This window comes from Echeneis naucrates, chromosome 7, assembly GCF_900963305.1.
Source record: "Echeneis naucrates chromosome 7, fEcheNa1.1, whole genome shotgun sequence".
Lineage (NCBI taxonomy): Eukaryota > Metazoa > Chordata > Actinopteri > Carangiformes > Echeneidae > Echeneis > Echeneis naucrates.
Genome location: NC_042517.1, coordinates 7,301,524 through 7,327,611, shown reverse-complemented (window position 1 = coordinate 7,327,611; position 26,088 = coordinate 7,301,524). Strand labels below are relative to the sequence as shown.

The following is a 26,088-nucleotide window of genomic DNA, read 5'->3' as shown; positions in this document are numbered from 1 at the left end:
GGTTTAGTGTTGCTGAAGTTCAGCTAATGAAGATCAGATAAACGTCATGTTTCGGTGTGTTGCTAAATATACCGGAAGGAGAGCTGAAGCAGTTCACCTCCAGAGAATACTCTGAGACCTTGAAGATGGAGCACCATAGAAATTTGAGCCAGCCTGTCCCCAAAACAAATACCACAGACACTCATGTGTTTTGATTGTTGCTCACCCAGTTCACACAAGACAAGTTAATCAGCCTATTTTGGAGTTTAATATTGATTGATTCATTCATCCTGTACCACTTACCCATCTCGGGTTGTGGGGGGTGCTGTAGGCAGGGGCCACCCTGGATGGGTCACCAGTCAGAATTATTCATTCATTCATTCATTCACTCATCTTCAACTGCTCATCCCTTTCCGTGTTTTGGGGGGTGCTGGAGCCAATCCCAGCTCACCGGCTGGGTGAGGGCGGGGTCACCCTCAACAAGTCACCAGTCCATCACAGGGCCAACACACAGAAACAGACAGAGACCAACAACCACTCACACTCACACTTAGAGTTTAGAGTCAGCAGTTAACCCAAACATGATGTGTTTGGATGGTGGAAGGAAACCTACCTATAGTGTTGATGAATCATAGTTAATTTGTTCATTTAGGCTGCATGAAGAGTGATGTCGTAGTTACTGAGAGCCTTGTTTTAACCTGCAGTTGCTGCAGTATTAATGTGAAATATTGTGTGTGCTTTTCTGAAAACATATATTCTCATTTAGATGTATAACGTTGCACAAATTTGTCACAGTGAGCTCAGACACTACATCTTACTTAACGCATGGCAAAGTGCCATAGGCCCAAGCCTCACAGTCCAAAACTGGATAAGCAGAGACATGAAACCACCAGAAGGACGGAAAGAAACAAACAGCTGAATACTGCATTCATTGAAAAAAATGGTTTAGTAATTCATCAGATTAAAATTTAAATTTGTCTGAGGTTGACCCAGCTGAGTCAACAACTTTACAATATTAATTTGGGTTTGCTAACTTGATGTAATGTGCATTTTTGACACTGAAGAGACAAAATAATTTTCCCAATCAAATGAGTCAATTGCAAAAACAATCATGATTCAACACAGATGTGTGCCGATCCATTTTGAGACATTTTTACAGGACTGCTTTGACTTCACAATAAGTCGTGAGAGCTGTGGATGTCAGAGGGGATCGGCTTATCTTCCCAGAAGTTGATTCTGATATGATACTGGACCAGAAAAACAGAAGGACAAATGTTGTTAGACACAGATGCATGCTGATTCTGGGGATTATTATATAAAGAGGAATTAATACAGCAGTTGTTTTCTAGTTTGCTAGTTGGCATCATGATAAGTGGTGTAAAGATCAATAACTTTGCAATATAAGGTGTCAGACTTGGGGCAGAGTTGCATGCACATCATGTATTTGACTGCTCAAAGTGCAATCTTTCAACATTGCATCATCCACCTGTGATTGGTTTAACTTGTCAGTCTTTGTAACTTGTATCGTGTAACTAACTGTAAGCCTAGAGGCTGACCATATGCAACAATGGAGTGAAAACCACATTATAGAGGAGCCACCAAACAGACGTGACAGATGCTGACAGAATATATACTACCAGTCAAAAGTTTGGACGCACTTTCCTATTCATTTTAATGAGAAAGTGTGTCTAATCCTTTGAATGGTAGTGTAGATCTCAACATACTATATATAAACATAGATACAAACACACACACACACATTTGTATATGTGTCTGTCTGTGTATAGATATGCCTTTGTTATGAAACACGGAGACGTCGTGTACTCTGAGTATGTGACGTCTGTTCGTCCCTCTGTATGGACGCTTTATTTTTTTTAGTAATAACCTATGATTACAACCATTCTTTGATTAGAACAAACAGTTTAAGGTGTTTGCATGAGTTTCTCCCAATCTCAGTTCATATTAATCAGATGAAGATTTAGTAATTTATCAATAAGTATCCTCAAAGATACTGAGATGAACCGCAGCACTTCTCTCTTCAGAAATTGTTTCATTTCATCAGCGATCCAATGCTGTTTCATCGCTGTGGTAATTGCATCTTGCCTTGGGGCCAATATGAGACAGACATGGGTTAATGTGTTGTGAAGGCAAAGGAAAGTTTTCAATAGCAGTAAGTCAGTGCAGCTTTGCTTTGAAAAGTCATTCTGTTCTTCTGCCCTGATGAGACTCAGTCTGCTTACTGGTATAAAAATATGCATCCAGTTGGAAAAATCAAGAATTCTACCCTCATCATCAGCTTTCAGTTAGGAGTGATGGCTGATTTCCTCCAGGATCCAATATCAAGCCATCATTTTGACTCACAGGTGGTCTCACGCTCACCTCCCAATCAAGAGAAAATGAAGAGATCACAACAACATTGACAAGACAATTACATCCTGCCATTTAATTTCACTTTCATTATGTACCCATCAGTCACCACATACCATGTGCACCATTGTGCACACTCTATGTTTATACCATGAATAGTAACCTGCTTCAGTGTTTCCAATCCCAGCTCACAGTGGGTGAGGGCGGGGAAATCCTGGACAGGTCACCAGTCCATCACAGGGCCAACACACAGAGACAGACAGAGACCAACAACCACTCACACTCACACTCAGACCTACTGACAATTTAGCGTCACCAGTTAACCTAAACATGACGTCTTTGGACAGTGGGAGGAACCAAACAGGCTTATATTTTCCAATATTTTCTTGTTTCTTTATTCTTATTGATAGCAAAATAAATATCTTAGGTTTGTGAATAAAGAAAACAACACATTAGATCCTTATTCCAATAGATAAATCAAGCTGAATAAGTTGAGGTAAAGTGCACTCCTTCACTTTTTTCCACTACTCCTGCCAATCTGTCATTACTCGCCGATTAAATGTAAAATGTACTGTAAAACTTAAAACATAATGTAACATAATTCAGTCTCACAATACATCTGATTACAGATGTGAAGATTAAAATACTATATATGACTATGACTGACTAGTGTGATCAGCACTCTCAGTCACTTTTCTCTTCTTAAGAAAGCGCATCTGACCATACGATTGGGCGGGGATACCTCATGGCGTCCAGACCACCTTTCTCAAATGAATGAAGTGGAAACTGTGTACTTTTATATATCAATTTTTTTTTTATTTTTTTTTTTTACAGTACGAAAGATGGCGTTTTTGTTTTCTAATGTGACGAATAACAGAGAAAATACATTGATATCAGCAGGCGATCTTAGGGTGTTACATATTATTAGGGATATTAAAGGACATTACATTAGTTGAATTCCAAGTTAAAATGTATGTATTAAGGGCCACCAAACACAAACAGCTTAATACAGCTCCACAAAAACACCACCATTTAGCTGGTAGGTGTGAAATGATAAAAAGTGGTTTGATCCGCTCATATGAATTGTTTCATCTTTTACTTTCAGATAAAGTATACATTCTGCTAAGGACCTCCACTATATCCTCTTTTTCACACTCCTCTCTGCTTTAGGCATTTTTCACTATAATTGAATAACAGGTGGCCAAGGACTTTAGATCACCCTTCCTGCTCGCTCCCTAATTTTATGACATTTATATTAATGCACCAAAAGGGAAACCTTCAATTAGCATAGTGCTTTTTCAGAAGTTGTTAACATGACTTGTGTTTTATGGCTGCCTGTATGGTCCATTTAAGGAGACATGTTCCTCCTGGACTTAATGAAATGGTAAATCTAATAAGCCTGGCATGGAGGTTGTGTGTCTTCAGTACAGAGAGGCTGTCCATAAAAAGCCCATATGGCCAAGTACAGAATTTCAGCCATAACAGCCACAACATGGTCAAGGACATTCGTCACATTAGGACGACATTAGCCATTTGCCACAGTGAGTCAAACATTTCTATTATTAAAACATAGACTGACTACTAATTCATTTGTTGTATTTCAGAAATGTATTTGGAATTTCATTTACAATGAGGTTGGTGATGAGCATGCCACCTGTGTTACGCATAATGTTATCAGATGCTTCTTTCCCCACCTGCAAGTATAAATGATAAAATGTGATCCAACCTCCCACATGTGAACACACACCAGCTGTGTTTGCTGGAAGAAGTAACCAAGCTAATCAGCACCATTACTGGCAACTAAACCACAGAGCTCTGTTTTGATCATGGGTGAGTATTTTGGTGTCGTGTGACCAGTTCATCTTTGAAATTGTATTTATTTTCTTTAACATCTGAAGTTTCTTTTCACATTTAGACTTATTTTTTATATTAATTAGCAAAGTGCTGCATTTCTAATTCTGTCGTCTTGTTATCAGCAAGACAAAAGCTAATCAACAGCATTGGACACAATTGGCTTGAGAGAACTTCCTCACAGCATTGTATAGTTGTTTTTTGTTTGTTTTTTTTTCCAAGGCATTGGTCTAGTCCATGGGTCAGCATCCCGTGGCTCTGGAGCCGAAGGCAGTTCTTTCATCCCTCTGCCAATTCCTCCCTGTGGCTTTAAAAAAATAATGTGACTAAATAATGGCTATTAAATTTCAATAATTTTTCTATTCTATTTAGCTATTTTTTCAATGTAATTATCATGATTCTGGAGATTTTGGTGATATTGTAACATTGAAATAAAACATGTTTTAATATTTTGCTGATCAGAATATGCATCGCACATTGTATGTGTCACCTGTTTCTGACAGGCTGGTGACTTATTTTGAGCTCTTGACCCCCAGAAAGATAACTATGGATACATCCCAAAAAAGTTTCTGAGGAAATCCTAGCTCTTTAATTTCATAAATGTGACAAATCAAAGCCCTTATATACACAGCACGAGTGTAATGCAGCTATACACGTGGTGTTACCTTCATTATTGCAGTCAATATAGTTTTGTGGCTCCAGGTGGGTTTTATTTGGTCGAAATCACGCCCAAATGGCCCTTTTAATCCTGAAGGTTGCTGACCCCTGATCTAGTGTAGTCTAGTATAGTCTATAAAGAGTGCCTGGCAAAGCAATAGCTGTAGCTGTGTCATATGTCTTACCTGATGTTTCCCCGTATGGCTTTGGTGGTTTGACAGTCTGCGAGCTGACCGGGGCCTTGGTGGTGCTTGGCCTTTTGGGCTCCGGTGTGGTCACTAGAGTGAACGTCCTTTGGGAGGGCCTGGTTGTAGTGCTAGTGGTCGTGGCCACTGTGGTAGTTGAGACCCTGGTGAACAGCGTTACATTCGGCTCCGGTTTGTCATCGCCATCTATGCTGTCTGTCCCTGTGGGCCCCCAGTCAATAAATCCAGCCACTGTAGTAGTCCGGCCCTCCTGAGACTTGTCATAGTTGTCCCATTTGAGCTGCCTTCTGGCTCTAAGTAACAACCTCACTGTGTCTCCTCTGCTCCCACTAGATGAAGATGCTGGAGCTTCTGCTATTACAGCCAAAGGATCGCTTCTCTCCATTTGAGAATACCGCAATCGACACTCCTTGCACACTGTTTGTCCTTTATGTGCTGGCTTCCGGGGCATTTGACCCTTGACTTTTAGCCCTATCCCTGCCCTGTTGTCTTGGGGTGGAGGGATAGGGTTGAGGAGCCGGCGGGCCAATGGGCTCACTGTTCTCCAGTGAAGCTTGTTAGGTGTGTCCCAGAGGGACTGCAAGCGAGGCCGTGAGCGAGGCACCGATTTGGGTGTGAGTTTGATCCCAAGACCCTGACTTAGGGGGGTGCACACAGACAAGTCCAAAGTGAGGTGGGTCATGGCCAACAGGATCCACACCCGGTGCCCCACACAGCTGCCTGGCCTCAAAGCAGACGGACTGTGGAGGAGAGGGAGAGTAAATGAGAGGTATTTTAGATACAAACAGAGTGAATTACATGATTAACCATAACTATACACCATTTAAACATCCAAATCAGGTTGCCACTGTCAAGTTCATGGCCTAGTGTAAAGATCCACATCTGTATTCAGCCTCCATTTGCACTCTTGGCAAAGTTCTACTCCACAACTTCTTAAATTCCTGCTCAATTAACCTTCAATAATAATTAGCTTCTCAGAACACCTCTTGAATTTTAGTGTAAAGGTCAAACACAAAGTAAATGTTGTAAAACACGTGAAAGGTTACGGATTTGTACTCTTTGCTCTCAGCTGTCAAAAGCAGTAAAGTCCTATCCTTGATGTAACAGATTCATATCAATTCAGGGATGATTAAACTGAAACACAAGGTCAGGACTGATTTAATTGATCATCATATTCTGCATTATCTCCCACAGACACAAAAGTCATCTGATTCTCAAAGGGCAATTTGATTATGCAGCCCAATGATCGGGGAGGTAACACACTATGCCAGTACTGAACACAGCATGACAAGTATATCGCAGAAATCTTCACCTACATGGATCTGGCATTAATTTATTCACTACCAGTGTGTCCCAAAATGTTGCTGAGTAAACCTCACTTGTGCTCGTCAACAAAAATGCAAGGTGATAGATCGCCTGGCTGTTCATGCTAAGACCCTGCGGTAGAGTGATTTTTACGGACAACCTTCAGTGGCCCCTGGGACAAAGCCATACATTGATTCCTAAGGGGGAAAGCTCATTACTGGCTATCTTTCATCTCTTATGTCCTTGGCCAATTTAAGCCGTACAAGGAAGACTCATTTCAGAGGCATCACAGAGGTGATGATAGATGGAAAAGTGTGAATGGGTTCATTGACTGTCAGAGGCAACACCAAGATGTCTGTTGATTGTATAATCAACAAGTTATGTTTTTTAAAGTCTCATAACCATCGTCTAGCTATTGTGTAGTGACACTGGACCTCAGCTGGTGCTGAAGGTCTTTTGCGATTACCCTAGTCACAAGTAATTCTTCTCACATCCAAATCTAAATCACAGTGTTTATGAAATATGAATGTTCAGGAAATAGTACAATGGCTGAACTATGCCCATTAAGTCCATAACAAGTGATCTGATGAATTACAATGAGTTTTCAGTGGATTTGAAATCATTTTTGTCATCCGTACTTAATGGGAATATCAATTTTGATCAGGAAGTCAATCTATCTTCCAAACAATCTATGTCAAGTACTGCAGTATACCCAAATTCAAACCAAACATGTGCGGTAATATACACATAGGTACAACGGTACGGCTGTTTGCAGATCATAAAATGCCACTGTGTGACAGTAATGTTAACTTGTCACTTCATAGAAGTGACAGACTCTAGTTCTGCAATGTAGTTTAGGATCTGTTGGCTGCATTTTAATTATTTCACGCAAAACATAGGTTAGTTCTTATTTATTCAAACTTGACAGCACTGCTGCTCCTGTTACTGCCACAACACTGATTGACAAATCAGGTCAGTTCATTACCTAACAAATTACATAACTTTAGACTTCATTCAGTGTCTTTTTTGACGCCAACACTTGATACGAGAAGTGATCCGTGTTTTTATTATTCAACACACCTTTTCTTTGCGGTCCTAGCGCCCAGCAAACCCCTTACTGAGAAATAATTTAGAAAGGCATTTTAATTGAGCTATAAATGATGACTGATGTGGTCATGAAGGAGCAGTGGCAAGGTCAGAGTATTATTGACAGTAAAAAATATGGCATAATAATGTCTTGTGATTGTTTTGTCCCTGGCCTCTCACTGACCTCCTGGCACTCCCCCTATCAGCACACTTGATGTCACTCAATTCTAATTCCAGGAGACAAATTTCCCCGAACCTGATAAGAAGTGATTGCTCATCACAAATGTGATTGCTCATCACTAATGTGATTGCGAGCAAGAAGAAAAACCTGAAAAATTTCAAATGACTATGTTTGTGGAACACCTTGCGGTTGACAGTTTTAAAACAGGTGGCACACTGTGTAGTGAGTAGTAGACCAGTGAATGCAGACACACAGATCACTAATTCTGAAACAACACTGACTTCTTTTTCACAAGTCAGAACTTCTTACTGTTAAATACATTCATTTAACCTTGTACACTTGTGTCACCTTTTGTAAAGAGAACATTTTGCAACTGTGCTGTTGAACACGTAAAGTAAATAAAAAAGTGACTCCTTATAGTTTTGTCCATTAAGCACAAATAGTTTTATGGTAGTTTTCACTGCTGCACCAACATATTCTTTATTATCCCAATTAGGAGCAGAGCTCTGATAGTCTATCATTAAAAGATGGAAACCATTTCCAAAAAAAAAAAAAAAAAAAATGGCACAGAGCTGGTTTACACATCTAATGGCTTTTGGTTTGCTCTTCAGACTAAATGCCATCCAAACTATTTTTCACTTTTACTGTATAGTGAGCAAGTGTTCATTTTCGCCTGTAAATGTGAAGAGAGCCCCCACCATTATGATGAGGGTCTTTGTATTTTTATTTAGGTTATCTTTTTCATTGATGAGCATAAAAACGTTTGAGGCTACTAGTTAATATTTAAATTACACATCATATAACTTGCTAAACTAGATAGTGAAATGTGTATTAACATAGTATTTATTCCTTTTCAGCACTGTACCTTGAAATAGTTGTCGCTACTTATAAAATGATTTAATGTGCATATGAAGCTGTTCATTTATTAATCTATTATATTTTTCACCTGTCACTTTGCACAAGACAGCTATTGATCTTGTGCCCCATTTATATGTAAGATATAAATTAGCTAACAGTCACCCAAAAGTTCTGTAAAACAAAAGTCAATTCAGGGACAAACTGTCTACCTCATTAGTGTATTGACTGTGGTACTGGTAAGTGCTAGGTTTGAAATGCAAAATACTAAAAAAATAAATAAAGAGATTAACAGACCAGGAGGGTGTGTCACAAAACTGGATTAGGATTTCCGGGGTCTCTTTTCGTTATCTGGCTTTGCTTACCCAGACATCCACAGTCCTGATAAGTGGTCTAGAAGCCTAGAAGTTATCATCTCACTAGTTGAACTCAGGGTTTTCCTATCTAGATCAATTTGCGTTCGTATAAAAGAGGCAGTGTTTGTTGCATGCGACTAATCGAGCCATGGAGAAGAGCCAAAGAGCTACATATTTCTCAGTGGAGGAGCAAACTATAAATATGAAAATATGAAAACTATAAATAAATAATTCAGGCAAAATGTAACACGCAGCTGCCAGAAGCCACAAAGGATGCTGGGACAAAAAATGGCTGACTCCATCCATGCGCAAATTATTAATTGGTATTTATAAGATGAAATCCCCAGCACATCCTTGAGATTTACTATATCTGTCTTATGTCAATTTATGTTTCAGATTTCATTAATGCTTGTTTTACAATTTTAACCTCATGATTTTAGTTTTTACCCAAATGGAGCAAAGCAGATTTGGGAGCAAGTCTGTTTACCTTGCCCGGAAAATCAAACAGTTTGACTTGGTCACGAACTCTCTCTGTCTTGAGAGCTCCTCTCACAGTTCTTGCGCCCACATCAATGGGCTGGTCTGGGAACGGCCAGGCCATTTTCTAGAGAATTGATTGATCAGTAGGTGGTTTTATATGCCCGCTGAATTCTTAATCCTGAACTTAACCTGCTCCGGTACAAGTTTGGCTTTCTGTGCAAATTATTACAACACACCCAAATAGAAAGTAAACCACCTTTGTGAGACAGTCACAATGTCTTTAGTGTTTTTTAATTCTGCATGAAAATGAACAAAGTATTATGAAATTATGTATATTACTATATAAATGTGACAAACTGTCACAAATAAGTTTTCAGTTATCATGTTGTCCAAATATGTGTTGTTTTTATGATAATACATTTTTGGTATACATCTGTAACACTATTGAATTATTCATATAGTTCTCAAAGAATCATTTTAAATAAGCCAGTGTAGGCAATGTGTTTTTACTTGTCATGGTCAGTAAGCAAAGGAAAGTACATGTGGTTAGCACAAGTTAACTGATATAATCTAAGGAAGCACAGCACTTTATACAGATAAGATGGACTAAAAATAATATTTCACAAATCCTGGCGTTTCATAATTTATTAACCACTCTGTAATACAGGTTGACATTCTACATAATGAAAGTATAATTTGGAAGTATACTGCACAGATGGTAGATATAGTGCAGTATTCACAGCGTGAATGTGCCAGATTGCTTTCTGGTGGCAAAGTGTGTCTGGTGTCCTATTTTATGAGCACATGCTCCATCATAGCGTCATTACCAACTTCAGAGTATAGTTAAGCCCTGACAATATGGCAGGAAATCCCTTTAGTGGAGATTGTGACGTCTCCTCATTCTGAGCTTGAACTGCCCCCATCTTCCATTTATATCATCCCAGTGCATTGTGATTGTACATGCAGTCCCTGCGGGCAGACGATAAAACATGGAAAAACCATATTTAGCTGGAAAACAGAAAAACAAGCGTGTGGGTGGAGGAGAGCACAACCCCACGCACATGTTTACTGGAGGATCGGGGAAAGTCAAAGCTGACAGAGAACTACTCGATATGTAATATTCAAGCAGTATTTGGTGGCCCAAAAGGCTGTTTTCAAGTCCCAGATCTCAGTATGCTAAAGCCATTCCAGGAATGAAATTACTCTGTGTAGTTCTCAGCAAATCAATTAATTAGTGTGTCTGTTGGGCTAGCAGGGCAGCACGGTGACATAGTGGTTAGTGTTGTTGCCCCACAACAAGATGGTCGCAGTTTCAGTTGCCGGTTCTCAAGCCTTTCTGTGCAGAGTTCCCTGGGTTTCCTCTGGGTTCTCCGGTTTTGTCCCACTGTCCAAAGACGTGCATGTTTAGGTTAATTGGTGACTTTAAATTAACCGTAGGTCTGAGTGTGAGTGGTTGTTTGGTCTGTCTCTGTACGTAACCCTGGGATGGACTGGCGACCTGTTCAGGGTGTACCCCACCCTCAGCCAATGTGTTTTGGGATTGGCTTCAGCGGCACCCACGACCCAGAAATGGATAACAAGATGAATAAATGATTCAATGTTGGGATGGAGGATTCTGCTTTGAAGGTCAGGACTTGCCGGAGTTATAATTTTAACCAAGAGTTGACAGACACTAGATAAAAGAGGCCGCCTGGGCTTAGAAACAACAGACACATCTAAATCTGAGTTCATTGCACACACCACGCACATACAGCTGGAGTCTCAACCCTCAAAATACACACACACCCGACTTTTAAATATGTCTTTCCTGCTGTTATCCCTCATTGTTTTTTGTACGGATTGATCCAGTGACCTTGATGCCTGCCAGATGTTCAATTACACCGGACAGACAGACCTGTCTGTTGGACGTGTGTGTGTCTGTGTGTGAGAGATGCCGTGTGTGATCGTAATGTTTGCTGTTCATCGGACTGAAGCAGTGTAGAATCTCAACAGAAAGGCAGTGATGTAACAGCATATGTAAGATTTGATATTTCTCAGCAATATATTGAGATTATGTTGCTCAGCCCAAATACAAAAAAGCACTGAAAGAGGGTTCACCAAGCTTGACTCTCCTTGCTGCCAGTTTAAGCTGTACTATATTCAGTAAATCTACTTCCAACTTATGCTGCAGCTTCCGACAAATGTCACTGTCGGGGGTTAGGATTAGTCTTTGACAGGCACTCTACATGAAACATATGAGCTGCATGGTTGGGAACCACAGTTTGTAGCACATAATTAGGGTTTCCCAATTTATTTAAGTATCATTTTGCATAAGACTCAAACTGTGATTTATGTAGCTAAATTGCATTTTAGAGCAAGTCATACATAAATAAACTTTCTCCCACTATGTTCAGAACATGCCTGTAGCCAAAAAGGCTGTCAAAAAAGTGCCGACTTGCACAAGAAAAATACTTGAACAAAACTTTCTAAATAAGTAATAATAAATAAAGTAAAACTAGGTACTTTGCCAGCTGAGCTAGAGCTCACGGTGTGCTGGATGAATGTTGGAAACGAGTGGACATTTTTCTGATCTCCTGTCACTTTCCTCTTCAAAACCCACGCTGCACTGCTAAGCAAACAGCGAAAACATTAGACTGACTAATCCATTGCGCACAGTACTTAATACCATTTACCTATCCTTGAAACTAGAAACCGATCATAACCAACTTCGAGCCATCAAAAGACCAGAATAAATGGGAAGTAGCCTTTGAAGTCTGTGAAAAAGAGCAACAGCATAATCCTGAATCAAATGCTTGAGCAAAGGGTTGTGGGAGTGGTTAATAAAAAAATGCCTTTCATGCAGACTCTTAAGCCTTGACGATAGGGTTAGATTGCTGTCATAAGAGGATGTTGTCTACATTCCAAATGTCAGATTGTTGCCATGCCAAGTGCTCTTCTGCGAATTGCACCGTTATAAGATTGCTGGATTCAAACCTAGAGTCTTTCACTTGTTCATGGTGTGTGAATTCAGCCAGACCAGCGTTGGAGGGTTCTTGTTCCCAGCAGCAGTGACCAAGGCACTCTGGATGATATAATTACATCTCCCTCCCTCTGCAGTATCAGCTTATATGGATATTGAAACTGATTTTAATATTACCTCTGTGACAGCATAAGGCTGCCTATACTGTGCTGTTGGAGGATTGCAAGGCCTGTGCTAAAATGACTTTATCCGAGATTTGTCAGAGTCTGATTAAAACTCATTCCCAACATAGGTTGTCTTCAATGACAATGAAAATGCCAAAAAAAATAAATAAATAAAAATCCCAGGCAAGAGTTGCAGCCGTTGCTGTCATAAAAATCACGCCATGACCTAAGCCTTGCTCATCATCTTCCTGACAGTTTACAGTTAACATTGTTCTCTCTGCTGATACATCTGTGTTCCTAGCCTGTTAGCTCCATTTTATGACTCATATCCTGTATATGCGTGAAGTCAGCAGTGATACGAAGCAAAGCTGGCTAACCTTTATATGTGCAAAGGCTAATTTAAGCAGCGTCATACATGTGGAGGAATCACTGCATCATCTAAGACCATGCATACAAACACTGACAAAAGGCAAACTAACAAACAATAAATGTAGATTCTGTATGAGTCCGTTATGGGTATAGTTTGTACTGATGTTCAATATCATTTTTTGCAACATATTCCATCGGTTTAATCTGATGATAATTTTTTTCATTACTCCTTCAATCGGGAAATGAAAATATCTGTTACTCTATCCAAGAGTCCACATGCCTAATGACTTTTTTCATTCAAATAACAGTTGAACAACCAAAGATATTCTGTTTACTAATACATTGGCCAGGGAAAAGCAGCGAGTGATTATCTCTGGCTTTTTCTGCCAATTGACTAATCTCATTATTAATAAGATTAAATACTCAAAAAAACTAAACAAAACATTTTTTTGGGGTGGAAGGAGCATGAAAACAATATTGACCAAATAATCATCACTCAAAATCCCACTGTAGAGCTTTTTCAGAGCAACTGTCATCAAGCAACAAATAAAAATGGCTCATGTTATTACTTGACCCAAGTGCAAAAATGTCACAGTGTCAGATGTGAGTGTTAATTTTAGTCTGCAGCCATCCACTGACTCCCATTACATATTGTTGATACTGGACTGGTGAAATCAAGAGTAAATTCCAAAAATTCACTTACAGTATAGTTCAACTAAAATATTTTATCAACTGGATTACAGCCGATTTGTAGCAGTAAAACAAATATTATCCAAATGTACAATCAGATAGCATGTGTCTGATATCTGTTTGGCTAAATGCAGTCACTATTTTATCTCCTACAAGAGGAAATTTACTTGTGCCGTATTTAACGCTTCCAAACATGTCAGAATCATCAGGCCCGGTTCCTGATGACTCTGTTGTTCGCCCAGGAAAGATCAAAGTGGCTGAGTGCTGTGTAGGCTGTTATGTGCAGCATTTTTGCAAACCATGTGCCATTGGAGTGAAGTGAAGCAAAGAAACAAAGGGCAGGGTGTAGCCTTTCTGAATGAAGCCAATTTTAAAAGCTCTTCTGAAATCTTTTTAAAATGCCTCAGTGTTTCAGTAATCATAAGAGTCTGGCCTGGCAGAAGGTGACAAAACTCTTCGGAATACATTCAACCACGACTACAAATTGGGATTATTAAAAACGTCTAAATTTAGAGGCCAACTCCTTTCTTATGTTGTGTGTAAATTATTGTCATGAGAGTACAAGGGGCTAATTGAAGGATTATCTGACTCTTTGAACTCATCCTTTGCATCATGTTAGACCCAGTAGAACAAAACCATTATCTCTGCAGCTAATCAGACATAGCACCTAATTATTGTCTTCTGCACTGTATCTCCTGGCCCACTTCTTGTGTCATCATTACACTGTGATCACTTGTGCGAAATGGGTCTTAATTAGAACTTCTTGGGAGTTTGCAGAAGCGTCGCCTCAGCAGATGGGCTTCCCACCTGAGGGAGGTGAAAAAGGCATGCCTCCCTCAATCCCCCCCGCCCTGCGTCCCTTAGGCTGCCATGAAGAGAAATTTTATCAGCATGGTCCCGGCTGCACTGCCACTGAGTACACATAATTTTCCAGCCAACACAGCCATTGAGAGGTGCCTCGTTGAAGGTGACTCCACCTCTGCTGAAAAGCTAGATGTGAAGGCAGACGTTATCTGCCAAGCAGGATTTAGGCTCACTCTGTGGATTGATGTTTTTTAACCTCTCAGTAGGGTTTTTCCTGCCCTGTGAAAGGTGCTGTTATTCAGCCTTATGTTAACAATTTCAGAGTACAAAAAATAACCAGCATTTTTATTCAGGGTAGCACTTGCAATTGATAGAACATTTATATGGTGAACTATGGTTTCTATGTCTCTCCTACACACGTCTAAAAATGGCCATTGGAAAAAAAAAACAACCACCAGAGAAAAGGTTCACCAACTGTAGTTCAGGAAGTTTCAAACTGCAGTGGGTGGTTTTCTCTGGTGGGTCCAAACACACATAGCAGGAGGTTAAAATGAGACCTCTTGAGCATATACCGGGGGGTTGTATCTCAACAACTTGTTTTCACTGACTTGACTTTTTCTTTTTTATATTACACTTGTTTTTTTGGTTTCTGAACTGCGAGAACAGAAGTAAATGCGTCAGCCCTCAGAGTTGAATAATAATTGAACGAATTTGTGGCAAAATAAACCTCTAAATATGTAAAAAGCAAAGCTTTTTATTCTTAATCAGTCAATATTATGCTTTCACTGACATAAATTTTTGACAGTTTGAACATTTAGAGGTACTCTGTAGCTTTATGCAAACCTTATTCTATTTTCATACAAATCAACAACATCCGATTTCAAAGGGGATGTTCAGAAGTCAACAACAGCACAAGGACGTTCTGATGAATATTTCTCCCAGAAAACAATGCTTCAGGATGTACTGATGAAATATATCTACTGCTCTCCTTTCAAAAAGGTAATTTCTGAGAAAATTATTATTTTTGCTTAAGGAGAGAATGCATTAATTCTATAACAGGGGACTACACATTATCTGGTCCATTTTGTATAAAATGTCAAAATCTGCTCAAAATCTACTTATTGAAAATACCAAGAAAGGTTTGATGAATATCTTGCGACGGCAGACCAAGGACCAACTTTGAAAATCTTTTTACTGTGTTGAAGTTCAAAGCCACTGGTAAAGCCACTGATAAAGATGGGAATTCATTCCTAGTATTAAGACATGTTATCTTTGCATCAATTATAGCTGCGTTGCGTTAAGTTTTCTCTGCTTAAACACGTGGTTGGGAGAATACAAAACAGTTAGAATATTTTCTCGAAGTAGGTCAGCCTGGTCACTTCATCGCCCCTGGACAGTGGCTAGCTGATTAGCATGCTTCCTTCAGTGGTAAAGAAAATATGGCATTGCAGGACACAGCCATAGCGAGCAAGAATAAAGTTGTCCGATGTTTCTTCGAGTCTGTTAAGATGTTAACGTTAAACATTGCTTACAATGAGTTTCTTTTATATATTAAATATAAAAAGGTCTTTCTCTCTCAGCAACTGTAGTTTATTTCAACAGTGTACACGCACACATATGTATGTATTCTGTATATCATGTCTGCATGATCAGATGCATTTTGTGAGGGTCATTGTACTGGATGTTTTTTATAGCCAAATTGTCTTTAAAACATTATAGTATCATTCCTTTGGGCAAAAGCCTCAGAGGTACGTGTGGATTGGTTATGTTTTCCTTTGAAATCATCTATACACTTCTACACTATTAAGGTGCTCTAATAGCTATGTTGCTAGAGTGAACAACTTTAAAGGATTGTGGAGGGAGAATACACTAAAGACAGTGGGATGCTGGTAAGAGCTCAGATAATGTGTTTTCATTCACTCCACCTTCCCTGAATCTGCAAGCCCTAAGCACAGCCCATTCGCACAGGGGAGAAGACTCTTAAAATAGAGATGGGGGGGGGGTCGGGTATGGAGTATGCATTTGCATTACCCTAAGAGAGCGACAGGGATGGAGAAAGAAAAGAGAGAACAGGCAAGGAGTTATGTGGCAGACTTTACCCCTCTGGGGCGTAAAAACTCTCCGATAACATCCAGGCCATAGAACAAGGACACTTCTTTGAGATGGCTCACTGTGTGGACAATGCACACAGGAGTGCACATTGGACCCTACTGGCAAAGCAAGCTGCAATTGACAGCTTCATCAAATGACATATAGAGATGCACACACACGCACATATACATATATATATAGCTCACAACAGGCTGTGGAACAGACTCATTTTATCACAGATAAGGGGTGGTGTTTCACAACCCCCTTATATGATACAATAGCAATAGGTCACTTCAGTCCACTGAATTGAGCTATTGTTTTTATAAAATGGTAACAAAGTAAAGAAAAAAAGTTCAAGTAATTGACACGACTGATTTCTTTTTTATCGATGGACATTTTTTACTCTCACTCTCTGTGACCCTCGCCAGTCCATCGCAGGGACCAACGCATAGACACACAGAGATGAACAACCACTCCACCTACAGGCAATTTAGAGTCACCAATCAACTTAGACGTGCATGTCTTTGGATGGTGGGAGGAAAGCAGAGTACCTGGAGGAAACCCACACAGAAAGGCCCCAGGCCCTGGAACTGAGTTCATGACCTTCTTTCTTTGAGGTCACCGTGTTAACTACTATGCCGCCATACTGCCTTTATACATTTACAAAAAAGTAGTTCCTTCAGGCTGAATGCTTATACCAGATTGTGGTTGCTATGCAAGGGACAAACAAGCTACATTTCATAACTTCTTTTTTCCATTGGTCACCCTGGTCTTTGATTAGCTCCACATGTCGTTTCCACTTTCTCTTTTAGCTTAGATTTCTATTGTAGTTAAATAAGCACTAGCTAGCCCATTCGTTTTTCTTTTCATGTTACTTGTCAGTCTCTGAGTGATATGGGTCTATGAAAGGTCATTTGATGTCATGGTTGTAGACTGTACACATTAGATAATACCTTTCAGCCAATCAGATTGCAGTTTAGTTTTGTTTGTTTGTTTGTTTTTATTATACACACAGTATTTCAGATATCAGAGCATTCAGAAAATATTCAGACACATTCACTTATATTTAATATAATGTGATTTCAGACAGAAAAAAGCTGGTCGTCACGCGCTATGAATTCCATCGTTGTTAATGGCTTTAGCCTTTTCACTCTCTTGAAAACTTTCTACATTTTTCAAACGCCTGCTGAATGGGGACATCCACACTCCGTGTTGTTATTTTAGCCTTCGCACCGCTTGCTGCTACCACGGCTGCTTTGTATTTTTTCAATACCACTTCTCCGCGATGACGATTTTTCAGATGAGCTATAAGATTTCTTGTATTAAAGCTTGAGGTCTTGTCTCGGAATCCTCGCTGAACATTCGCAAACAGCAATGCTGTTGTTATCTTCTGCCACTGAGAAACCAACCACTGCCAACCACACTGGTGAAGACATGTTCATTATTAGTCAGGCAGAGACGGGGCCAGGCTTGGGTCCTGCTTGTAAGGCACGATAGATGATGTAACCAGGGCGTCATGGCCCGTTTTGGGGCTACTCGGCCTACAAACAATTTCATTAATTTATCGGATAAAATGAACCTATCCGATTGATGTAATTTTCCCCCAAATCGGCCAATATTTTATCGGTCCGATAAGTCACTGTGCCAAAACAGTTTACATTCATTTTTTATTGTCCTGCTGGAAGATAAACGTTCAGCCCAGTCTGAGCTATTTTATCAGACCAGAATGTTTCTCACATGTCAAGAGTCTCTAAGATGTTAGTGTATTTGAGTGTTTTGGGTTTTTTTTGCAGTAGTTTTCATTTGTCATAAAGTATTACATTTTGCCATGAAGCCCTGATGAGTGGAGTCCTTTGGTGAGATTGTCTTTGTCTAAAAAACACGCTGGGCCAGTTTTAAGAAAGTACGATCCCTCTCTCGAAAAAATGGAATGTATGAGCTGCACAACATCCTGTCGACTAACATGTTAAAGCCCTGGATTTATTTTAAGCTGTGACAGTTGTTAATGTGATGGTAAATACATTTTATTTACTTTTCTAACTCAAGGAGTGCAGTAAACCAACTATTTTATTAGTTTGAAACCATTAAATTGGATGGCAAATTGAATAAAATCCGTCATCACATGATTTCATAGTTCAGATGTTACAGATTCATTGTTTTATAGCTTTATATTTTCACTTTGATATTGTGCCAGAACACTCTATGTGTGATATAACAAAGAGGTGCTACTGCTGTTTTGGTCTATCAACAGCTTGTGATGATTCAACAACCAGACCTATTATTGCTAATCCCAGAAAAATAATTTCCATGTCTACATAAGCACACCTCATCTCTGACCAGGAAACACACCCATCACTGCTCGGTCAGCTGACACTGATGAGTACACAGCACATAAATGACATCATGCAGTGTCACACTGTGATAAAAGACCTAAGCTTTCAATAATGGAGGAGGGTTCATGCCGTGTTAGCATCAGAGTAAAATCACAAGTGCATGAAGTCTCAGGGAGATGGAAATTTCCTCAAAAGACTCAACAGCCCTCAAAAAAATTGAGCCATCGAGAAAATATTTTCATCATTTTCACTTACTGGCATCACCTTTTAAATACTAGTAATTGGCTTGCTTTCTTACAGGAAACATAAATTCAGATTTTATGGAAATCACTTTGACCCCTGTGGGAATAGTGAAGGAAAACAGATTTTTCCTCGTTCTCATCTACAGCATATTGAGAAAATTGGGACACGATAACAGTCCTTTTCTGTCCTTCCCAGTTCCATTAATTCCAGCATGTAGCTTTAAGAGAGTCTGACCTAGAATAATCACTGTTTTCAAGAAGAGGTCAGAAGAGATGTACTGTAAAGCTGAAACAGCCTCAAGTAGAGATGCTCTGAAGAATCGAACTTAACTACAGCACTCTTTGTAGAGAAGAAGCTCTACAACCAAAGGTATTGTGTACTTTTGAAGCAAGGTATTATTTTTCATAATGTATTACAAGGAGTTAAAGTGACTCTTTAGTTGGCACGGGGAGAGAAAAAAAGTCCTTCAAACAGGAACTTACCTTTCCTGTACATTTTTTGGTCATCTAAAGTTTAAGTACAGTTATGGGAAATCAAGTTTCCTCTTTTCACAGGAGTTTGACAGATCACTGGTTGGTTGGACTGAGTTGGGTCAAAGGTTGTCAGGGGGCGATTTGTCTGCAACCTTGGTGCTGAATCAGACTGCCCTCCTTAACTCAAATGTTTGCCCCAAACATCCAATACAGTAGATTAAGCAGGCCCAGCAGGAGGTATACCCCCATCTGACCCTGGAGGAAACCCTAGCCACAGTCACATTCAGAAAGGAGCATTTTATATATGTTTATTACTGGAATTCCCACACCTACAATTACAGGATCAAATCAGTGCATCGAAATTTGTACTACCATAATAGCACTGTTAACAGCAGCTGCGGCTGTCCTGACTGACCCCCGGATAGGATGGAACAAAGCAACTGCTCATATCTTCGATCTATGACACATAAGGTGGTGAAAAGTTTTTTTAATTTGTATCAGTCATATTTGATTTCGCCATGCTGTTAGGAAGTGTCTATGCCTGTTTGAACTACACTCTGTTTTGTGTTGTCAGTGCATAACAAGCACAACAGACCTGTGGAGCCCTTGACTAAGATTAATGGGATATGAGGTAAAAGAATTTCAACCTTTCGATATCTACGGAATGAGTCTGAAACCAATCTCACTTTTCCCGATGATGCAGCTTCTAGAGGAAAACAACTTTTTTTTTTTCCTCCAAAAAGCAAATGTTTCTATGTCAGCATGTCAGTTGTTTCTCTGAACATCATAAAGACAGAGATAAGAAACAGACAACAGCAGCACAATAAAATCTAGTGCAAACTGAACATAATTCATATCATTCACCAAACATTTGAGCTGCATCATAAGGCATAAAACATAAAACAATGTATATGATTGTTTTGATTGTGATTGCATTTTACATACTGTAAACATGTGGACTGGAGAACTGTAGGCTCAAATATTTCCTTGTACACTGGCAGGCTTTCAATACATGTCAAAATAAACTTACTTATATGTTACAGTTTTACTTTTTCCCTCTTGCCTTTGTGGGGTAAGGGAGATGATGGGGGACTTTTGCAATGTCAACATTTTGGAGCGAAAGTATGGGTCTTGTACTGTATAATTTGTGCACAGTGAAAAAACCTCCAGGGGAATGAGAGAATGCGCAGGAGCTTTAATTCAACAAGCTCCAGAAGCACAGTTGCTCAAACACATTCCCTGACCATGCTCCTCAGAATACATCTGATTCTCATGTGGACCAGCAAACAAATGACACCTCAGACTGAGACAACCTCCCCCCACCACCGCCACCAAAAAACACACAGCATTATTTATAGAGAGAGAATCCCTTGACTGCTAAGACAATGTAGAACATTGTCGCATCGCTCACAGATACAAACTGTACTAAATCTGATTCAATCAGTAAAATCTGGTGCTGGTCCTAGAGGATGGGCAGTGGTCATTTGACCTTTCATCTGTTGGTTTTAGCAACTCAAACCCATCACATACTACACATGAAATAATAATAATATCATGAAGAAGCTGTTTTTCTGAAATAAAGAGAACATGTAAGTTTGCAATGAACCGAATACAATGATCTCGTACAGTTTCTCATTAACTCTTATGGTTATAGAGACTTTATTAATGATTGTTTCATCTATTGAAAATGTAAATTACAATTGTAGTGTAGTGTAGTGAAGTTGTCCTGCTCTCACTTGATTATCCTAACACACGTTGATGCATTGATCACTGAAACCTGAGATGAGAGCTACAGTTGAGTCGTCTCTGGAGAGGATGAGGCATTGAGTTAAATAATTTCTGTTTGGTCAAGGGAAAAAATCTACATAAGGGAGAGTCCTCATGTGGATATTTTTTGAAAGAAACATACAATTGTCATTTAAGAAAATATACAGACATTATAAAGGCTGGAGAAATGTGTTATTCATACAAAAAATACAGCAAGGCTGCCTTTCCAGTTCAATAAACTCAATAAACTGTTAATGATAAAGTAAATTGAAAATGTCAGAGGGTATACAAAATGCTGAAAGGATTTCCCTGCAACCTTGATGAATGGTGTTGCATATTGGATATTTATGAATTATGGGCCTACATGGCTTGTTCCATTATTCCATTTAAAACTCATTTTAACTGGCACCTGGCCCACAGTCCTAGACACAATAGAATCTGTTATGCCAATGAAAGCAAACATTAGCACATTGTTGAAACAGTGCTTCACATTTAGTCAGGCTCAAAAGTAAATTCTTCACCAAAGGAAAGCAAGCCCTAATTCATCACAGTTGTCGAGGGGCCTTAATGTGTGTTCACAAGGTACCATTTCTGAGAGAAAGACAGCCAGTCAGCACACTTGTGTTATCAAATACTAACAGTCTTTCACAGCATGCAAAGCATTAGGAGTTCTCGAGAGACATCAGCACCTTCCTTATCCCCCATGATTCTCACAGACAGTATCATATTGAGGCAGCTGCTCAAAATGGACCATTAGCAAAAGGCTCTGTTGTTATTTTTAATCCAGTTCTGTTCATTCTTTACTTTGCCTGGCATTTTTCCTTCTACCATTTGGCACACTGCTTTGTAGGGATGAGGCTTCAGCGGCCTTTTTCATTTCTGAGGAGGAAAATGAGGTGGATGGCAAATTATGGAGTGTAAGGTCGTAACATCTAAAACTACACTGAGTCTCGGTCCTCATCACTGATGATCGTTATGTGTGTTTATTTTTGAGAACTAAGTGACAGCACTTCAGATGTGGCTTAAAGTGCATAGACACACATTTTTTTATATAGATTATGAAAACTACTTTCCTCAGTGTCATCAGTGTTTATCAGTGTCAGGCATATGTGTTCTGAGTGTAACTGTTAATATACAAAAATGTACTGGATAAACTAAAAAACAAAAAACAATTCCATTCTTTACTTTGACCTGCCAATTAAATTTTTGTTTTTAAGAAAGTATAGCAAGCAACTTTACTTTCATTGCTGCATGTTCATAATCAAATGGTGACTGTTAAACGGACACAGTTTTAGTTTGCACAGCTGCAGTTTTCAGCATTATTATGTATGTCAGTTACTATTAATTACTTGACTTCAGTAAATATTACTTGTAAGCGCTGAATTCCAGAGCTCACAAAATTCCCTTAAACAATATTTAAGAGCTGTAGACAGTATTTTCTGATTACAACCACTCACTCACTCATACATGTTTGCCCCATGTTGTACTGTAGATGTGTTTGTATGTCACAGAGTTAGCTGTGGGGGCCAGCTTCTGTCCACTAAATGGATGAGCTCTGATACCTCTGAGGCATTATTTTCAGCCTTTTGAGTAAGCAATCATGCCTTTGTTGGAACTGAAGAGGGCTGTGTGCTCAAGATCTCAGACTAAGCGACAGGGCAAATATAACCCCGACTGCATATACATTCACATACACACATACAAATGGCTCTGTGGTGGCAAGCTCTTCTGCCAAGATACACAGGGATCAAATTGCTTATTCCCAGTATGTTGTGTTTGTAATTTGTTGATTAAAATGGCTTAATTATGCTTATCCGCCAAAGTTACTTGCTACTGACATCAAGTGACTGTGAACCAAACTGAAACAGACCAGGTGTTCATATTCTCTGCTCTCACCAATCAACAACAAAACACCAAGGATTTGGCTCATCTGCTTCTTTGAACAATGTACCATTTGCAATTACATTTTTCAGCTCTTATTTTGAGTGTGATAAGCCAAAATATACTATTTAGGAATTATGTCAATTCCCGGGAAAAAGGCAAACGATCACATTCAGTTGTCAAGTTACTTAAAGAAAATATGTTTTAACAGTGTAACCTTCATGGACATGACAAGTGCATGAGTGTTTATCCCAAACACTTTGAAAAAGGCAAACAAAGTGTCTTCAGGAGCTCAAAAATAACAGTGGTTGTTTCTACACAGTCGTCTGTTCAATACAAAATCTTTGTTCCAGTGGACATCTTATGATAAAATTTTACCTGGAAATGCATTTTCATTAAAACTCAAAATGGACAGTTTGGAATTAAATCCATGCATTGGCTGTTTGTTTTTTAAATTACAACCACGTTTGCGAAATACAGGCTCTTAAGTGTGGGAGTTAAGCTCTCCTCGGTAGATAACCAGTATTAGGGAGATAAATACCAGAGTTGGCTCTCCAAAGAGTTCCTGAGATTTATGGATTGCTTCTGTGCAGCAGGCCTCTGGGAGGCAAATGTTCTATGAAATCTTCCAAATGTTTTGGTAGTGTGCAACACACGGGCACACATACAAATAGATGCACACACAGAAGCAGACTCCAGCTTTGCCTGTAAGGCTGAGCTCTAGCAGCTGCTACTACTGTTTTAGTCTAAAAAATACTGTTGTATTGCTGAGTTTGGAAAATAATTCAGAGGAAAACAAACAGAAGCAAAAAAGGATTGAGTGCATCGATGGTTTAAGGGTCCAGGATGAAACAGCCAAGGGTGTTGCATCAGCCTATTAATTACTCCCACAGCACAATGTCCTCCAACACAGTGTGCATGACCCACATGGTCGGAAAGATAAGCTGGGTTGTAAAGAGCATGGGAATATGGTGAAAGGAGGGGGAAAAAAAAAAATCTGACAAACAAGACAAGGCTCCAATCAACTCAGCTCCTAACTATTAACATTTTCATTTTGCCCTATACCACGGTCCACATCAATTACCTTTCTTTGTTTTGTTCATTTCTGAAATCTTTTAGTGGAAAGTGGCCCACTGAGAAATTCCCCTTTGCCTTGAGAAGGCCAGTTAGTGAGAAGGGCCATGACGGATAAATCTGATCCTTTGTAGAGGCAGTATTGATCCAGCAAAAGCTCACTACATGAATCAAGTATGAGCTCTGTGTTGCTAGTTCCTCTACACTTTGGGATGGATGTGCTTACCCACAATTGAAACACACACTTTCCCAAGTAGCCCAACCTTGACAAGTTTGTCATGAAATCCAATCAGATTGATGCACTATGTTGGGAGCTTGCATTTGAACTTCACAACATCTTAATGTCGGGATTCAAGTTTAGGAAGGAAGGAAATGGTGTCATTACTAGCCCACTTGACAGCTCCCAGCTCAAATTGACGTTTTTCTAAAATAAGCATTTAACTCCAGTCTTCTCATTATAAATATCCTTTATGCAGTTATGTGTAATGGTGGGAAATGAAGTGGAAGCAGTTATGGTGCAGTTCTTTCTATGTCTCCTCTGCATTAATTACCGTGCCGGTCAATGACAAGTCATTTATAGTTGACCCCTTCATAGCGACAGCTATTTCTCTCTTCTTATCTTGTCTGTCTTCCCTTGGAGGTATTTCCAGAATGGTTGGAAGAACCAGCATCCGCGTCTGTTTAGTCTCTTTGTGCCATTTCATGGGGACAACCTGTTCTGCTCCTTCTTGATTTAACAGACTGCTGAGCACAAGGTGTTTATGTCGGACACGTCCACATCCACTAACACACACACATACTGACAATCATGCACACCCACATGCATATCTCCAGAGGATAGGATCTCAGAGAAGCAACACAGCCTATTTCACAGCGAATTAGGTTAATCACGCTCCAGAGAGGCCCAGTTAATAACCCTCATAGATGCTATTAAGATGGCACCTAAATCACAGAAATATCTGAATATCTGATGGCCCTTTTCACAATAGTGCCATGTGTAACTCAGGAGTTCTTAGTAAAGGCAGCTGGGAGGGAGACAACTTGGGTCATATACACCCTTGGAAACTTTAGACAAATGATGTTGGGCTAGAGCAATTGTTTCTCACTGGAGAAAACACCTCAGAGTAAAGTATAATAAATTAGGAACCCTGGTTCATTAAGCTGGTGATATTAATCAGAATTAGACTATTAGTCAGTTTTCTTTCTTACATGGGGGTAACGCACAGAATACTAAGCACATGATTGCCAGAAATAGTAACATGAGAAAGTAATTCCAAAGCCCTTGTAGGTCACGATTCATCAAAGCCAGCATCTGTCATCGAATGACAGTTTATAGTGTTTCCTTTGGAACTAACACACCACTCCCTTGACATATCTCATTTACCCTACCCCTATTCATTACAGGAATATTTATCCATTTCCATCCAATTTATCCAGGCCAGATCAAGCTAGACATCTGAGGGAACAGTCACCTGCCCTTAGACGGCTTGTTGTAGGCAAGCAGAAACCGACAAATCAAGCCGACTTGAGAGGCAACTGGAGTCCAGGACCAAGGCCCAATAGTATCTTTAGTGCCTTGGCCCTACGAGAGCTCACCACGGGGAGCCTAAAACTGTGTGACGTCTATGAAAGATTGAGCCTGGAGATGTCAAGCCTGGGAGAGATGAATCCCTGTTGGTTAACACTCAACTGAGACACTCTCTGGTGTCAGATCACAACTCAATTTATCTTTATTGAGATACATAAAGATGAATGTTCCTTAGACTGAATAAAACCACGACAAAAAAAAGTGTCAGGTTAATTTCGAAACTTAGCATGTGCTGTTTTGCTCCGGTTTATATGGCATGTTGCTGTAAAACAACCGACTGCAAACAGTATGTATTTCATTTTCAGTCTGAGCCCAATGTCTTTGGCGGT

At 39.6% G+C, this 26,088-nt stretch overlaps 1 protein-coding gene across 1 annotated transcript in view; it reads right to left on the bottom strand.

Moving 5' to 3' along the window:
- Positions 1-26,088, bottom strand: part of ajap1 (adherens junctions associated protein 1) — a 43,235-nt gene that overhangs the window by 14,783 nt on the left and 2,364 nt on the right. The window contains exon 2 of the mRNA XM_029507311.1: positions 5,040-5,800. Within this exon, the coding sequence (XP_029363171.1) occupies positions 5,040-5,800 (761 nt within the window). The remainder of the gene's footprint in view (positions 1-5,039; positions 5,801-26,088) is intronic.